General features: G+C 50.1%; 1 protein-coding gene and 1 long non-coding RNA gene across 12 annotated transcripts in view; both read right to left on the bottom strand.

Moving 5' to 3' along the window:
* The window catches only part of PPFIA1 (PTPRF interacting protein alpha 1), a 128,771-nt gene that overhangs the window by 26,443 nt on the left and 84,140 nt on the right, over nt 1–18,188 (bottom strand). For all 9 annotated transcript variants that reach the window (XR_007518293.1, XR_007518294.1, XM_049892747.1 and 6 more), the window contains 5 exons: nt 17,335–17,558; nt 13,988–14,219; nt 7,935–8,086; nt 6,333–6,505; nt 5,157–5,250 (listed from right to left, as the gene is read on the bottom strand). Coding sequence is in view for 7 of the 9 variants with exons in the window: in XM_049892747.1 (XP_049748704.1) it covers nt 5,157–5,250; nt 6,333–6,505; nt 7,935–8,086; nt 13,988–14,219; nt 17,335–17,558 (875 nt within the window). In the remaining 2 variants the exon portion in view is untranslated. The remainder of the gene's footprint in view (nt 1–5,156; nt 5,251–6,332; nt 6,506–7,934; nt 8,087–13,987; nt 14,220–17,334; nt 17,559–18,188) is intronic.
* Nucleotides 11,266–13,981, bottom strand: LOC126081172 (uncharacterized). 3 transcript variants are annotated; one of them, XR_007518299.1, is made up of 3 exons: nt 11,952–13,981; nt 11,744–11,803; nt 11,266–11,603 (listed from the first exon to the last, which is right to left on the bottom strand). It is a non-coding gene; the product is annotated as an uncharacterized LOC126081172 (long non-coding RNA). The 3 variants fall into 3 exon arrangements; XR_007518297.1 differs by having other exon boundaries at nt 11,744–11,759; XR_007518298.1 differs by lacking the exon at nt 11,744–11,803 and adding an exon at nt 11,652–11,667.

The following is an 18,188-nucleotide window of genomic DNA, read 5'->3' as shown; positions in this document are numbered from 1 at the left end:
ACCATCCCAGAGGCAAGGATGAGAAAGCAGGAGGGGACAGGAAAGCTGGTAATGGGGAACTCAAGGTAGAGAAGGGGAGGGTGCTGACATGTTGTGGGGTTGGCAACCAATGTCACAAAACAGTATGTGTATTAATCGTTTAATAAGAAATTAATTTGCTTTGTAAACCTTCACCTAAAGTACAAAAAAAAAGAATTTCCACATGACCCAGCCACCCCAATCCTAGGTCTACATCCAGAAGTGAAGGCAGGAACGCAAACGGAAACCTGTACGCCAATGTTCACTATAGCACTTTCTACACTATCCAAAAGGTGGAAACGACCGCCATGTCTGTCAGCAGAATGGATAAGCAAAATGTGGTATACATACGCGATGGAATGTTCTCCAGCCGTAAAGAGAAACGAAGTCCTGATGCATGCCACCACATGAATGAACCTTGAAAATACTAGGCCGAGTGAGCGAAGACAGTATAAAAAGGACAAATACCGCTTGATCGCACTTACATGAAATAAGCAAATACACAAAGATTATGAATCATTACCAGAGGCGGGGGGAGGGTTTCGTTTAGGGGAGCACTGAGGTGACGACACAACGTGTAAAACGCCATCAGCATCACTGAGTTGTGAATGTGGAAGCTGTTGTGCTGGCTGATGTTCTGGTGTGGGTGTTTTCATCACGATTAAAAAAAATAAAAAGCCACTCCTCCTTTTTCTGCTGGATCCAGAAGCTGGGCTCCGGTCGCTGATACCGCCAGTGCTCGACACTCAGAAAGCCCATCTCCTCAGCCCGTGTCGTGTACAGATTAAAGGACCGTAGAACGAGCAACCCACAGACCACGTTCCAGTAATCAGCGCAGCATCCATTTACTTCCTGCTTCACTACCGACGGAAAAACAAACAGGACGGGCCCTCAGCCCTCAATACCACCTAACTGTCGCTCTGGTGCTGCCGTTAGTTCTCTCCGTCCTCCGCTGGGTGGCGCTGCGGCGTGCGCTGCCCCTGCCTCACTCTTACCACCTGTGACCTCAGGGTACAGAGGACCACAGAGACAGCGTCGGGGCTCTACGTCTTCTGCACAGTGTCACGGATCGGGGCCAGGGCCGCGACTCGGTCTCAGACACTGCGGTGCTATGTCATCTGCGGGCTTACCTTCCCTCCTCAGCATCAAATACTGGACCCCAGACTGATTTCCAACTCTCTGCTCTAACAGGAAACTGATTCGGCATGTTTCCTAGTCTTTAAAATGAGTCCTAAAAGAGCAGCCACTTTAGAAGCCCACTACATTCTACGGGGAGCAGGCACACGCGTGAGAGAAAGCTGTGTCATTTCTGAACCACGGCAAACATTTCACAACTTAAGCATAATGAATGGTCAAGTGGTTCTTCTAGCACGGAGCTGGTGTGAGACTCCGTTGGTCGAGTGCTACTCATGTGATAGAAAGCTCTTCCTCTCCACCATCCCAACTAAACAGATGGCTTTACTTTTATGAAACTACAGCTTTTTGATGCTATGGCACCGGGTACAAAGAATTAACTACTGTCACGAGTGCGGCCTTGTAATTTCGGCAAAACGCCCCCCACGCGGCACAGCCCTGCGCTGCAGCTGCCCGGGGAGGCACGGCGACGCCCCGACGTGCACGGGCAGAGGCCGCGGCCAGCGCTTCTCACCCGAGCCCCGGAGGGGCTGCAGGAAGGTCCACGCTAGAGCCCCCGGGTCACCCCACTCGGCACAGCATGCCCCAGGCCACCCTACCCCGAGAGCACGCTGTAGCAGCAGAAAGGGAGACGCAGGAAAAAGACGCTGGACAGACAAGTTACTTATTGAGATGGGGCTTAGGTAACGCAAGGGACCCTACACAGACCAACTCAGGACGTTGTTGTTGTTGGTGCAGGCTAGTTGGTTCCCACTCACAGCAATTCCATGCACAACACAACGGATTACTGCCCAGTCCTGCCCCACCCTCACAGTCGCTGCTGTGTTTGATAAAGATTAAAAACCAAAAACCCTGCTGCCATCAAGTCGATTTCAACTCAGCGCCCTACAGGACAGGGTAGAGCTGCCCTGTAGGGTTTCCAAGGAGGGGCTGGTGGATTCAAACTACTGACCTTTTGGTTAGCAGCAGTAGCTCTTACCCACTGCGCCACCAGGGCCCCTGAAGAACACTCGTGCCGTCTAATTTTAAGATGGCAAGGTCCTTCAATCAAGCATTCACCACACGTCAAACACGTAACGTGTCCACCGAGCTCTTTCTATGACATCCCCTTAAAAAAAAAAAATTTTAGGTTCTTGAAATTCTCTAAAAAGGGATTTTTAAAAGTTAAAAGCATGCCTTTGCGTTAAATCATGGGTTAGTAAAAAGAAAATATTTCTGAGAAACGTATTTTGATTCTTCAATCTAATAGACCACAAATACTAGAGTATATCCACACTACACCTTTTCTGGATAACTCACAACACATAGTTTCATGTCTGTAAATAAAGCCTTTTTCTGGAAATTAATTTTACCTCATACTAATGATGCTGACAGAGCTGAAATGACCCACTGTGGTCGGACGCGTAGCCTCTGTGCCGTGAAATTTTCCCTAGTAACTCGGCAGTGCCTTCCAGAACTTACACTTGAATCCCACGCACAGGAAACAACTCAGTCACTTGGTTACAGCTTTGAGGCCCCAGAGTTAGAGGTTCAAAGCCAATGGCATCTATCTGGACACCACAGCTCCAGACACACACCAACGACAACAGGTACCCCAGAAACCAGCATGGAATTTAACATAAATGCTGCCCAGCTGCTCAAGTACACTTTCTGAGAATTATGAGTACATTTTCAAAGCAGAGTGAAGCCTTTTTGCCAATTCACACTATTTTTTTTTTATTCTACGTGAACTACAAGCTCGTGGGGGTCGGGGGAAGGGGATCTAGCTGCACTGCTGTGAGCCTCGCTGTTCTCATTCCAGTACGAGGATGTGAAATAAAACTCATCAGCAAGACTGAGGGACACTTTCCCAGAGCGGTTCCAGGAAGCAAAGCCTGGCTCTAATATTCAGTTCACGTCACCAAATGGCAGGTGCCGGGTTATTTTAACAGTTTTCTACAGCTCAAAGAGAGCAACTTTCAAGTCAGACTTTGCTGTTTGGTGGTTTCTACATTTACAAGGAACCAAGAGACAGAATATTCCCACGGTACTGTCAGCATAGCAGCATTTCACCTGAAGTAAATCAATGGTCCGCGAGTTCAGTTATATATTATGACTTCTGAGTGAAGAATTAAAATCCAGCAGATTTCACAACCAATCTTATGAAATGGAAGAATCAACTAGCAACTATTGGGGTTGAAGGCGCTGAGCCTCTGGCCAAGGGGCCCGCTGGCTCCAGTGCAACCCTGGAGGCCAGTGTCACGAGCCCGGGTCCCTGACCGGTACTGGATTCTCTGGGCATCTAAGAGTGGCCACGTGGTTTTTCCCACGGTCAGATTTATCAAAGAAGCCGGCATGTTTTGCCCTCTGTTCTCCAAGACCCGCCTTATCATCCTAGCTTCTGCTTTCACTCCTCCTTCCCATTTTCAAGTTCACTGACACTTGGACTTGAACAAACTGCCTATTTGGTTGCAGAAGTGGGTTTAGTTTTACTTTTCATTTGTCAGCTCACTGAGATACCATTTCAAACTACCTAGTTCATCTGCTTAAATACGGTTTTGGACACAGTCAACCAACACACCACCTGTTCTTCCCCAGAGAGACCTGGAACCGCGGGGACACGTGATTCCTCCTGGCCCTCAGCCTGGGGTGGCACAGCACCTGTCTGTGCACCTTTGCTGAAAATGACTGTGACTGAAAACTTAATTTAGAGTTAAAATTTAACAAATAGACTATGACATCTAGAGTCTGAGATAAAAGCACAAAACCTCCATAAGGAGAGAACAGGCAACATAATTACTGAATGTTTTCGGCGGATAATGGGTCTGACCAGCAAATTCTGATGTGCTGCTGTGGCCTCAGTGACAACCACTGTGGGACAAAGAACTCAACTTCACCTCACGTAATTTGGTCTTTGCCTTTGTTTGCTGAGAGGTAACTCTGAACCCCTGGCATTTCCTGGGCAACTGAGGTACCTCTGTTATCTAAGGCACACCAGAGGATATGTCAAATGACCCCTGGCCTGGTACACGTGGACCTCCACCCTGACTATGAGGCCAGTAAAAGCTCCGGGCTTCCTGGCTGGTGACATACGTCCACACACGAGGAAGGGCAGCACTCTGTTCCTGGGACGTGGAAGCTCTGAGCTGGGAGTCCCCCCCAGACCTCACCCTGTATCTTCCTTTGTATCCTTTTCTGCTACAATAAAGCCATAATCCTAAGTACAGGATTTTCCATGAGTTCTGCGAATGGTTCCTGCCAATTACCAAACCCATGGGATAGTGGGAACCCTGGGGAGGCCCTGAGCCTGTGCCTGGCTTCCTGAAGGGTAGAGGGAAACCTCTGAATTTGTGGCCCACGGGTCAGAAGGGAGGGTGTCCTGTGGACTCCCAAACTTGTGGCTGGTGTCTGCCTATTTGGCAGCCCGAAGGACAATGTCCTTTTAACCCGTGAGCTCTGAGCTCGCTCCAGGTGACAAGGCGCAGAGAGAGAAGTGCTGCGTGCCACTGCCGGTGTCACAACCAGACAGAGAAGTAAAACACGGGGATCTGTGAACCCTCACGCCCATTCATGACTTGTCAGCACTGTGACTTTATATCTACGGTCCCATTTGGTCTCACAAAAGCCACAGGACGTGTGTGCTACCATTTCTCCCACCTCACAGACGAGAAGGCAGAAGCACAGGGATGTGAAAGAACTGACCCAGAGCCTCAAAGCTGATCCACACAGGAGCCAGGGTTCAGGCTCTAAGCTCTGGTGGCTGAGGCAGATTCCTGTGACCACTATGTCTCCTAGCTAGACAACTCTCCAATGTGGACTGGGAAATCCACTAGTAATTCTTTCAAAATTCCACAAACGCTCCAAGTCCTCCAGAAAATAGAGTTCAAAAACAGATTTGGGTTAGTTTTCAGAAGAGCGTGTACATGTATAGCTAAATATTACAGTTAATAAATATACATTAGTTAAAATGAAGGCACGGTAGAAAAGTGAACCACAAGATGTTGAGATAATTAAAAAAAGCTTACTTTTTTTGAAGTTTACGATTTTTTTCTGCCTGTCCTCCCAGTTTGCTAAGTCCCAAGGCATCTGGAGATGAGTTATCTGCCTCTGAACCACCAGCTACGAGGAAGAAAAGCAGTCCAAACACTGAGAGTCAGTCGACACAGCAGCGTTTTGGGTGAACAGCGGTGAACAGGTAGCAGGACTCCCTGGGTGGCATCAACGGTTAAGCTCTCGGTTGTTAACCGAAAGGCTGGGGGCTTGAGTCCACCCAGAGGCACCTCAGAAGAAAGGCCTGGCGATCTACTTCTGAAAAACCAGCCACTGAAAACCCCGTGGAGCGCAGATCTACTCGGACACGCACAGGGTCGCTCCAAGTCAGAACTGACTCAACGGCAACTAGTTTTTGGTTTTAAATAGGTAGATGAGTATTTGTAAGGTATGTTGTTCTTACTGGGTGCTGTCATGTCGATTCTGACTCACAGCCACCCTACAGGACTGAGCAGAACTGCCCCACAGGTTTCCAAGACTGTAATCTTTACAGATACAAAGAAGCAGAGCCAGGATGCTCCCTAACAGTGAAGACCAAAAGACTTGATCTCAAGTACTCTGGACATGTAATCAGGAGGCACCAGTCCCTGGACAAGGACGTTATGCTTGGTAGAGGGTCAGCGAAAAAGACGAAGACCCTCAACAAGATGGGACTGACACGGTGGCTACAACATGGGCTCAAACACAGCAGTGCCTGTGAAGACGGTGCAGGGCCGGGCAGCACCGGGCAGGCTGCCAGGTCTTTTTCTCCTGTGGTGCAGATGGCAGGCTGATCGAAACCGCCGAACTTTCGGACAGCAGCCAAGCAGCTAACCATCGTACCACCAGGCCTCTTTTTGCAAGGTACAGAGTTAAACAATTTCTACAGGCTACGGTTTTTGCTAGACAACCCAACACAAAGCTGTCTAAGAAACAGACACTTTTTATACCTACAAAAGGCGAAATCACTCAGGGCAAAGGAATGTCAACTGTGGGTCTCTGATTCACCTGTGTATCAGCTGAGCAATGCACACCCTCTGAACTCTGGCTTTGGAGGGAGGGTTAGATGGGGGTGGCTGTGTGCAAGACCCCTTGTTGGAGCTGTGGGCAAGCACACATCTCTCTCCCTCCCCTACCCCAAGGTGTCAAAAGTATACAGAATGTCAACCAACCTTGCCCCAGGGATTCTCTGCCAGTCTGTCCAGGTCGACCTTTCTCTTTCTTGCCAAACAAGCGGCCGATGGAGGACTTAATGCCCTTCTTCTTGGGAGCCTTGTGGAGCGAGTCCTGGCTACTGTTACTGCTGCTGGGGTTGCTCACGTGACCGTCCTGGGAGCCTGTTGAGCTTCGAAAAAGGAAGACCATTTCATCTCTAACCTTTGCCCTCATCGCAACAAAGCAGTTCAGTTATATTAGCTTAGAACATCTCACAGTTCAAATGGTGGGTCTTCAAGCCGCAGAACAAAGTGCTCAAGTCTCCATTACCCAAATCCTCACGCAATGCAGTATGCACGCTAACGGTGTGATACAATGATGTAACGATAGCAGCGTGATGTAATGACGTAACGATAGCAGCGTGATCTAATGATGTAACGATGGCAGCGTGATGTAATGATTTAACGATGGCAGCGTAATCTAATGATGTAATGATGGCAGCGTGATCTAATGATGTAATGATAGCAGCGTGATCTAATGACGTAATGATAGCAGTGTGACGTAACGATAGCAGCATGATACCATAATGTAAGGATAACAGAACTGTTGCTGGGGAGCTGAGATGCTGCTCTGTGGCTCTGCCTCACAGGGAACACCCGCACCCACCATGCGGGGTCCTCTCAGGGAGTGAGGCCAGGCTCCTGGGCAGCCAGGGGAGCAGCCCGCGGGCGAGTGCTGCCTCGGGGATCAGAAAACCTGAGTTCCCATTCCCGGCAGCTATGCAAGCTGCTGCCCGATAATCTGTTTCCTCGTCTGTGAAATGGGAGCCGGGTTTTAACTACTGGCAGGACTGTGGCAAAGCTGATATACATGACCCACATCATGTATGGCCTGGTCCATTACAAAAATTCAATGAGGGGTAGCTTGAAAAAGGGGTGTGTTAGTAACAAAACAGCTTACTGGGTCCCTCGGAGGAAGCACTGGGCAGGGTGACTTGGAACTCTGAGTAGCTTGCAAAAGGACAAGAAGCACCTGAGTCACTGTCTGTCCATCTGTCAGGCAGAGCCACACAGATCTCAGGGCAGACCCATCAGAAACTTCTAATCTGCTGGGTACATTCTCCATCAATAACAGAAGGGAATTTCTCAGACTGGTCAAATTTGTAGGCTCTAAAGAAATAATCTTTTTCTAGATTTGTTGATGCAGTAAAACCTATGAGAGCCAGAACTCAATGGAACCACCTGGTTTTTCTAGGGCTCACAAGTTTTCTGCCTTTGACAGGGTGCAGTCACCATTTTTCTACGCTCTCTATTAGTGGAAAATAGTCGTGTTTTCCTTCTCTGACAGGTTTCTGCCTTACACAGGTTCCCACTTCTGCTGGTTTCCCTGTATAACTGAATTGCTCCCTCTCCACAGCCACTCTGCCCACACAGACATGCACCTGCAGCTGGATCGCGCTGCAGCCTGAAGCAGGTGTACCCAAGGGATAGCAGCTAAGTCAACACACCTACGTTCACTAGGGTTACAGGGAAAAAGACTGACAGGTCTGTCAGGACTGACCACCCAACCCCAGACTGGTCCAGGGTGGGCGGCCAGTGCGAGGGTGGCATGCTCCTTACTTCCGTATGTCCCTGATGTCCTCGTGGCTGACGGTGTGCAGGGCCCCCTTGTGTAGCCTGTCTAGCCGGAGTGACCGTGGGGAGGAGGGTGGGGACGTCTCACATTTTATCGTTGTCTTGTCATCTCGTACCTCTTCTCTGGAAGCTGGTAACTGAGGGGTTGAGAGAAGCGTACAATGAGTTCACAGCGAGCTGTGAGAAAGCCACACAGCCCTTAAATTATCACGACAAATGCATCTGAAAATCTGTTAGCCATGCTTTCTGCTAAGTGCAAGATGCCTGTTTCAGTTGAACGCTGTCATACAGGGCTGTCTTACTGACGAGAAGCGGGGGGCCCGCGGCTCACAGCAGAGCCAAACCTCGCAGGAAGCAGGCCCTCGCCTCTGCCTCAGCACCACCCTCACAGCACCTGGCTCCGCCCTCCAGAGAATTCCAGGCCTTTTGTGAGGACAAGCACTGGAGGGTCAGGCAAGATGGGGACAGTGCCCCTGAAGAGGCATCATTATAGGTTTTAGACAGCTTAGGTGAAATAATCCTAGCTATATCATTCACAAAAGATCTTTTTCCAACTCAGGTTTTTCCTTTCTGTAAAGGAACGTGGGTGTGTGGAGCGTGGGGGTGAGAAGAGGACGGTCGCACTGCTGTTAACAGATGCACCCCTTAGCATGCAGACACGGCTTATTTCTAAATCTGGGTTTTGTGTTTGTGACACAGGACTGGATCACATGAACCATTGGCACAGTGATCGCTCCTTGAACGGTAAGACATGAACAGTTGACATCTGCCTTTCTAATAGGATTTTAATGGGGTTGTGCAAAGAATATCAACCCCATCGCAGCGCCACAGTGGTTCAGTGAGAACCAGCTGGAAAAGCGCTAAGTAGAGCTGAGAGTGTAAGATATCATCTTCATCGACAGGTGGATAAATTCTGGGCCCTCCCCTATTTTCTAGGAGTGATCAATACAAAACAGGGATAGATTTCAACTTCAGGTTTAAAAAACCACCTGTAAGGAAAAGAGCAAGCTAGGGAGCAATGTCTGCGGCTGAGGCGACCCAGCTGCACGAGAACAAGCCTGCCCACGTTTCAAAGCCCAGCTAGCTCGGCGGGCACCTCCCTAGGGTAGTCTCGCTCAGCCAGCCTGGTCTGCTCCCTCCTCCTCCTGCACCCCTCTGGGAAGGGGCACCCACCCAACACTTGCACCTGGCTTCTGCACCATCCTGACGGACCTCTCCTAGACTCGTGAGCTCCAGGAAAGCGGGGCACCATCTTGGCAGGCCTCACTAACACTGAGAAGGAAGAGGAAGGTGACGTGCCAGAGGTGGTGCTGGGCCTACTGACCCGCAGGGCGGCGCTGCTGGGCTGACTGACCTGCAGGGCAGTGCTGGGGCTGCGCTGCTGGGCTGGTCCCCTATCTCACTGCACAGATGGCACAGGACTGTGGCCACCTGGTGGAATACCACTCTGTCATCATCTTCCCTTAATGGGAAAGCAGACCAGGGCACAAAGGGGGTGAATGGTATCCCCACGGTCACAAACTCACCAGAAGGGGAGGCTGAAGGCAAGCGGTACATGTAGCTCAGGGCACTGCACTGCCTAGGAGCTCACACACAAGCTGCTGCCCAGCAGGTGTGCACAGACACTGGGGAGCACCCAGCTGCCCTGAGGTCTGGGGGCTGTCCTGCAAGCACCCAAGCAGGCTGGGGTGGATGTGGGGACAGAGGCTGAGTGGGGCATGGAAACCATGAGGCAGGAACTGTGGTCGACATAAAGAGCAACCACTAACCAGGTCTGTTCCTCTGTGCACTGCACTTCCTCCAAGCCCTCCACCAGGAACGCTCTACGGAGTGAGTGTCTGGAGGACAGGAGGCCGGAGGTGACATGGGGACGGGTGCAGGTGGTGAAAGCTGACCCCACTGCTCGCTGACGGTGTGACTGGGCGTACCGCGGGGCCCTCTACACCCCAGGCTCCACATCTGTAAGATGGGCCCAATAACGGGAGTCAGCGAGGACCAAACAAGAATAAGAGATGTGTGACGCTCCCCACCCTGGGCCTGGCAGGATAAATGTGGGCTATGATGATGGCTGTTAGTAAAATTTGGTTTTCCCAAATCGAAAAACTATGGAAGCTCTCTTCAATAACGTCTCATTTTTAAAAACTTCATCTATTATACATAACATGCAACACTCAGGAAGGGGAGAAAGGCAAATTCTTACTGGTCCTAATCTTCTATGAAAACCAATGCTGATCAATTCCCATCAGAAGAAATCATCATACGTCATGTGTTGGACAAGCTTATACATTCTCATTACAACTGCAACTGTCCACTGTTACATGACAGCACAGAGTTACACTGACGTAGACTGTAACATGCACTCTTCAATACGTTACAGAGAAACAAAAACATCTGAAATCACTGAAAATGTTACCTTTCTACGGTGTTTCCTTAAATCACTAGGCTGAGAGGCGCATGCGAAGAAATAAAGAGAAACCAGACTTACTGCAGGCTCTGACGTTAAAAACGTAAGGATCAGTACAGGCAAAAACATCACAACGTGAACGGGAGGACAGGGGTGAGTGAGGGGGGACTCCGAAACGCGGCTGGAAGTGACGTTTCTCCATCACAGGATTTAACCATACAATAACCTGAGGTTTGTTAGAGAAGTGCTGGACGTTAAGAGATAAAATCCCGTTACACTAGAGACTGTTCCAGCAGGGCAGTCTGTATAGCAAAGGCCCAGTAACTGTAGCGCCAGATGCTCTACAGTTTGGTTTCCTTGATGAAAAACATATCACACTTTTAAATATCCTGGTTGATGAAGAAGTTATTGTAATACCTAATACAAAACTAAACAAACCTACTATTAATCACCTATTGGATACTAACATAATATCCTTACCTAGAGTTTGATCCACCACTTCTCAAAAATAAATTGCATCCAAAATTAAAGGCATGCTGTGAAAAACGCATGAGAACAAAGGCTGCCATAAAAGCAGGTGGAGTGGCTCCATCTTACACCTGTAATTCATGTGAAAAGTCAGCCCATGAAACACATCAGCCATGCGTTTTCAGGGAGTGGGTGAGATTTACAGTCTGGAAGACAGGGAACAGAACCAGGAACTACACTGTCTGTGTGAAGCTGCCATTGACTGCACACCTGGTGGGGAAGTACACTGTCCGTGTGAAGCTGCCATGGACCGCACACCTGGTGGGGAAGTACACTGTGTGAAGCTGCCATGGACTGCACACCTGGTGGGGAAGTACACTGTCCGTGTGAAGCTGCCATGGACTGCACACCTGGTGGGGAAGTACACTGTGTGAAGCTGCCATGGACTGCACACCTGGTGGGGAAGTACACTGTCTGTGTGAAGCCGCCATGGACCGCACACCTGGTGGGTAAGTACACTGTGTGAAGCCACCATGGACTGCACACCTGGTGGGGAAGTACACTGTCTGTGTGAAGCTGCCATGGACTGCACACCTGGTGGGGAAGTACACTGTGTGAAGCCGCCATGGACTGCACACCTGGTGGGGAAGTAAACTGTCTGTGTGAAGCTGCCATGGACCATACACCTGGTGGGGAAGTACACTGTCTGTGTGAAGCTGCCATGGACCGTACACCTGGTGGGGAAGTACACAGTCCGTGTGAAGCTGCCATGGACTGTACACCTGGTGGGAAAGTACACTATCTGTGTGAGGCTGCCATGGACTGCACACCTGGTGGGGAAGTACACTGTGTGAAGCTGCCATGGACTGCACACCTGGTGGGGAAGTACACTGTCCGTGTGAAGCTGCCATGGACCACACACCTGGTGGGGAAGTACACTGTGTGAAGCTGCCATGGACTGCACACCTGGTGGGGAAGTACACTGTCTGTGTGAAGCCGCCATGGACCGCACACCTGGTGGGGAAGTACACTGTCTGTGTGAAGCTGCCATGGACCGTACACCTGGTGGGGAAGTACACAGTCCGTGTGAAGCTGCCATGGACTGTACACCTGGTGGGGAAGTACACTACCTGTGTGAGGCTGCCATGGACTGCACACCTGGTGGGGAAGTACACTGTGTGAAGCCGCCATGGACTACACAGCTGGTGGGGAAGTACACTGTTTGTGTGAAGCCACCATGGACTGCACACCTGGTGGGGAAGTACACTTTCTGTGTGAAGCTGCCATGGACTGCACACTCGGTGGGTTACAGCTTCATGGAGGAAACGTCTCACCTATCAACTACAGGGCTCCTCTGAGTGAAAACTGCCCATGGCATGCCTTTATACATATCTGCTATGCACTGATACACTAATTGCAATTCATTGCTACTGGGGAAAAAAAATCAGTTTTTAATGAGAAATGAGGACAAAGCAGAAAAAAAGGCCCACTAATAAAGCAGGCGATCAGCCCAAGCGTTGCTGCTCGTCACCTGGGCGTGCGGTGTGAGATGGCTACAGCACAGGGGAGGGCTGGGAGGGGAGGTGGATGCATGGACTACGGACAGATGGGGGCCTGAGGCCTGGGTTAAAAATGGGTCTGCAGATGGCTATAATCATAAAACAAACACCAGGATGACAAGGAGGTCAAAAGCAACCACAGGAGCACAGACCGTCAGCCAGCACATGGAACTGTGAACACAGGAAAAACACACACAACTGCTTTTACAGACGTGCTTGGCGGAAATCAGCAAGAAACCGCAGGGAAACTGCCCAAGGGGGTAAAGTATTAATTAGCTCATTAGCTAAAGATGTAAACGAGAGAAACAGCAGGTCAAAACACTGCAAAACAGGCTGGTTACCCCTTCCTGTGCCACTAAAATGATTCATAGTTGATTTAACTATCTGCTGGCTAACAACACTGCCAAAATGGAAATGGAGGGTAACAGAACGTCGTACACAGGAATCCACATGGCACAAGGGCAGCGCAACCACAAAGCCTAAACCGATACACTACAAAGCCGTACAACGTTCTCAGAGTGCAGACTGCTGCCAACACCAGAAGGTCAGCACGTGTGTAGATCCCAGGCAGACAGGGAAGGAGGCCACCTGCTTTCTCAGGATACCATGAAGCGAGCGACCTGGCTTTTATGGGATGTGGATGGGAGGACCCTGCCGAGCCGGTTCCTAAGAGAACCTCCCAGCTCCCTTGTTGACCGGCAGGTCCTGCGCCCTCCACTGAGGGATCCCTAATGTAAAGCCAGATGCCAGCCCCCGTTGTACACTGTCTCTCTGCCATGAGGCCTGCCTATGCGAGTTTTACTTTTGTTCAACTGTCCATTCCTCAAAACCCAAACCCAAACCCAAACCCATGGTTGTCGAGTTGACTCTGACCCACAGCGACCCCACAGGGAAGGGCAGAACTGCCCCCAGGGTTTCCAAGGCATAAACCTTTATGGAAGCAGACTGCCACATCCTTCTCCCACAGAGCGGCTGGTGGGTTTGAACGGCCGCCCTTTCGGTTAACAGCCGAGTGCTTAACCACTGTGTCATCCGGGCTCCTTAAAAGGAACCCTAACCCAAACCAAGCCCACCGCCATCAAGTCAATTCCGACACGCTGTGACCCCAGAGGTCAGAGGAGAACTGCCTGCCCCATAGGGGTTCCAAGGTCACAAATCTTTAGGACGCAGGCTGCCACATGTTTCTCCTGCAGAGGGGCCGGAGGGACAAACCGCCGACCTTTGGGTTAGTAGCCAAGCGCTTTAACCACTGCGCCACCAGGGCTCCTTTTGTCTACTGCTACAGAACAGAAAATATTTCCCCTTCTGGCTGCTGTTTCTACAAAGTCACGTGAATACAGTCTTCCGATGAGTCAACGACGACACACGCACTGGCCCCTCCAATGTTAGAGTGAACTTGGCACGGTGCTATCTGCGGAGTGATTAGACACTAGCTGCTTTTTAAAATCTCCAGCCTCTGAGGGCAATGCAAGCACCCACTGTCCTTCTGGGTGAACAAGCATATCCATCAGGCACAGGACTCACGCACAGGACTCACGCACAGGATGCAAGCCCGGTGTGCTAGGAGTGAGGGAGTGGGCCGCGCAGGAGAGAAGGCAAAGACTTACTAGAGTCATGATGCCCAGTCGGTCTACTTCCCTGGCGGGACTCTGGGGGATCCTTCTCGGGGTGGAGCGGCCGCTGCCTGGAGGGGAGGAGCCAGCCAGTGACGGGGCAGGATATGGGGGGATAGAGCTCATTGATCTAAAACGATCAAGATTGTCCAGACTCCCGCTCCCGACTCTGCTCTCGATCTCCTCGGCCCGCTGCTCGGCGCTCTCCTTCTCCTCCTGAATCAACCTGAAAGGAAGCACAGCAGCTCAGCCTTACTCAGCAGCCCGGAGATGAGGGGGCCCCGATCTCCACACCCACCCTCCTCCTCTGGGCTGTGAGCAGTGGGACTCCAGGAACCAGGTGCTCCAACAAGAAGCACTGCGGCAAAAATGACCGACTTTCCATCTTTTTAATCAACTGAATTTTGGAACAAGAAGGAAATCCTCTACCAAGTCTTGTAAAGTTGGTTCTGATAAAAGTTATGCTTGATTTTCCCCATGTACACGGAAACCTGGGTGGGGGCTGGCTGGCAACTCTTTCTAAGGTTTCAGCGAATAACCTCCTCACTACACGATGAGATACTTCAGTTCCACAGCCCACCCCCACCCTGCTCAGAGCTGCCACTATCAGTTTCTTCAAGTGCAAGTCAAGAACTTCGACACAACTAGGGAACGAATCCATGAAGCGATGAGCAGTTTCCAGACATCTAAGTCTCCAGACTAAATGAAAATGCTGGGCTGATTTTTTTTTAAGTTTAAAGTCAAACCTCAGTGTGATCTGAAGGAATTGCCTACCAGCCCACCTGAGCGCCCTGCTTCACATCAACCATGCTGCACGAAGCTGCGATCCAAGGTTAAGTCTCCCATCCTGAAGGGCGGCCAATGATTACACAGTGATTTTAATATGTGACTGTGCCAATCATAATTATTCTAATATTAAAGTACTGGGAGCCTGTAGAACCCTTTCCAATGACAGCTCTACTTACAAATCCTAAACGTGTTCTGTTCTTATTAACAGAAAAAAAATCTAAAAGTCAGTGGTTGAAATTACCACTTAAGCTAGTTCAACTTGTTGCATAAGAAAAAAACCCACTTTTCAACCGGAGCACTGTAAAAATTAAAAATACAGGCATATAATACCTCGTTGGCATTGCCAATTCAGACTCATAGCGACCCTACAGGACAGAGCAGAACTGCCCCATAGGGTTTCCAAGGAGCAGCTGGTGGGTTCGAACTGCTGACCTTTCGATCAGCAGTCTAAGCTCTGAACCACTGCGCCACCAGGACTCCCTATAATGCTTTGGCATTCCTGTTTCTCATAACGACGGGGAAAGGCTATCCAAGCCCTTCAGCAGCATTTACAGATGGCGTGTGAGAAGTCAGCGTGTGAGGCCAGCAGCCTAGGCAGGGGAATCTTTCCTTCAAAGTCTCCAGCCCTCTCTGATGCGGATTCTGCTGACCTTTTCCTGGTCACCTCATGTTCCCGCCAGGCAGGAATGGGGACTTCTGCCTGTTAGCGTTACAAGAACAAAACGTGGCCAGCAACCCCACCCACGGCAATGTGAAGTCACACTGCAGTGCGACAGATCATTTATATGGCCTTTCTTGCCATGGTCTTCTAACTCCTACCAGATGCCTGGGTGGGGCTATGCAAATAAGGTCCTTGTGGCCCACCAAGGGGGTTAGACAGCTTGCTAACAATGCAAAAGAGGTGCGTGGAACCCTAATGAAGGGATTGGTAAGTTTTGCCATCCCACTAGGCTAAAATGAACCATCCCAAAGGTTGAGGCGGGGGGTCTAGGTATCACTAAGAAGAGTCAAGAGCACAGTGAATCCTCTGGGCCTGAGGTCTCTGCGCTGAGGAACTCCTAGACCCAAGACAAACAGAGAGAACTGTAACACTGGAGACGGTGCAATACGGTGAGAAGCAGTGGCAGAGAAACGGTGGCAGCAACCAGGAGACCGGCAAGAGATGGCGTAGTGAGCTTCTCAGCCCACAGAGTAAAGTGGTTACAGTGGGTGTGCCAATCCACAGAGGGAGAAAGCCTTCGGGCAGGAGGCTTCCTAGCAGAGTAGGGTGCCTATGGGCACTTGGCAGTGGAGCTAGGTTCACTGTCTCACACACCAAGAAAGCTGAGCACCTTTAGGCCAAGACTTACTGTTGCAGTGAGATAACTCTGGGTACTCACGGCAGAGCTAAACTAAATAGCTCTGTAACACTTGCCTGAGCAGGACAGAGACCAGGTTGAAGGGGCGAAGAGAGAGGCCTCCCTATGGGCACAGCTGAGAGGAGGCTGTCCTGATCAAAGAACTATATCCTGAGTCACCCTTGATCCTGAATCGTAGCCTGTTACTTCCCTAATAGACCCCATAACTGTGAGCGTTGTCTGCGAGTTCTGTGTGGTCACTGCAACAAATTATTGAACCCAGGAGAGAAACAGAGTGCCCTGGGAGGGACAGCTAGTGTCAGAATTGGTAAAAAGGATGGAGAGAGGAGGAATATCTGACCTCTGCTTCATAGGAATCAGGTAATGATTCTCTTTCCCCTTTGTGAAGTTAGACAAGGAGGTCCAACGATGCCACCATGCCATTTTTACACACACACGCGCGCACACGCACATGGGAGCCCCTCATCTGGACTCAGGACAGGATGCGGCATGCTGAGTGTACAGAGCTGACCTCAGGGGGCTCCCCTAGATGGGCCAGGGTGGGCACGGGGCCGCCAGGCCTCTTCTGCGCTATAAGAGTCATTCTCTGGATTCCCATTTCATAGTGGCACGCTGTCTTAGAAATTTCCCATTTTAAAGGCTAACAGGGTTTCTAAAGGAAAGAGCTAAGTACTCATGAGATTAAAAGATTCAGACACACACCCGACAGTGAGTCTCTCCCCGGCTCTCCACTGTGTCCCCGCCCCTGCGGCAGGCCTTCCCTCTGCGCTCCGGATGAGGCTGTCCTCCTGCATCAGCCTCTGTCCCAGCATGTTCTCATCTCACCCATCCTGCCAGACTCAGCTCTCGCACAGCTGTAGGACTGCCAGGCTCGGCTCTTGCACAGCTGTAGGACTGGACAAGCCCAGCTGTCTGTGGACCCCCAGTGCGGTGTCCCGTGAGCTCCCCTGCGGGCTCCCCAGCTAGGCCCATGACATCTGACACAATGCAGAGGAGCCATCGTGGTGGACAGAGTGCCAGAATTACTTGAGTTTTATGCATCAAGGGTAGTCTCAGACCTTCAAATGTGTCAAGCAGAATTTAAGTAAGCTTTTTTTAATAATTACGGAACATTTAAAAGATGTTTCCCAGACTTTCCAAGAGGAACAAGATAAACCACGGTGTTTCACGCCACGCTGCGCACAGGACACCCACCTGATCTCTTTGTTGATAGCGTCCAGCTGTTCCTGCAGCATCAGGGCTAATGTCTGGGCGTCGGCCTGCCCACTGGGCGACAGCAGGTCGACAGAGCTGAAGAGAGTGTCTCTGTCGTCTTCCCCGTCAGACACGTCCACGTCACTCTCAAACGCTTGTGCAACATTTGCCAAGACGCTGGCTTGTTGGGCACGCTCCCAGTCCTGTTCGTTAAGCGTTTGTACCTATAAACAAGAAAACCAGATCTCAGCCAAGAAGGAAAATCACGGCATTAGTGAAAAAAAAGAGGAGCTTAAAAGAGATCTATCAGAGACTTTCAAAAAATGTTTACATGAAAAAGATTTTAGAAAAATGGGTTATGCCTATTAGAGGGTGACATCTATTAAACAGAGACAATTTATGAAACGGGGGTAGGAGAATAATCCCTTTCTCAGACTGCCTCGTAAGAGTAACGTCTTCAGGTGGATATGAGGCACCTCCCCAGCATTACTCACAATGATGCCATGACTGAGCCAGAAACAAAACCTGGAAGTTAATCAAGTACGTCTGTGCCAGGACAGCTGCCCTAATGGGAAATCTAAAAACATTAATTACATCAGTTGGGTTCACCTCAGTTGCCAAACATTTTCCAAGTGTCACCAAGTAACATTACAGCTACTCTGGGTTTCAATGTCCTCCCTTTTCTGAAGCTGGTACTAAGAAGCACTGAAAAAGCAAAAATGGGCAGCAGAATGGAAGCAATGAAGAGGGAGCCCATCAGAAGACGTAATTATGACTTGGCAACTAAGTTTTCTAGAGAAACGCTGAGCTCTCTTGCAAGATTAACAAATAACACTTTTAACAAATAACGCTTA

Source organism: Elephas maximus, chromosome 7 (genome assembly GCF_024166365.1).
Source record: "Elephas maximus indicus isolate mEleMax1 chromosome 7, mEleMax1 primary haplotype, whole genome shotgun sequence".
Lineage (NCBI taxonomy): Eukaryota > Metazoa > Chordata > Mammalia > Proboscidea > Elephantidae > Elephas > Elephas maximus.
Note: the sequence above shows the minus strand (reverse complement) of the source record. Positions and strands in the feature narration are given on the sequence as shown.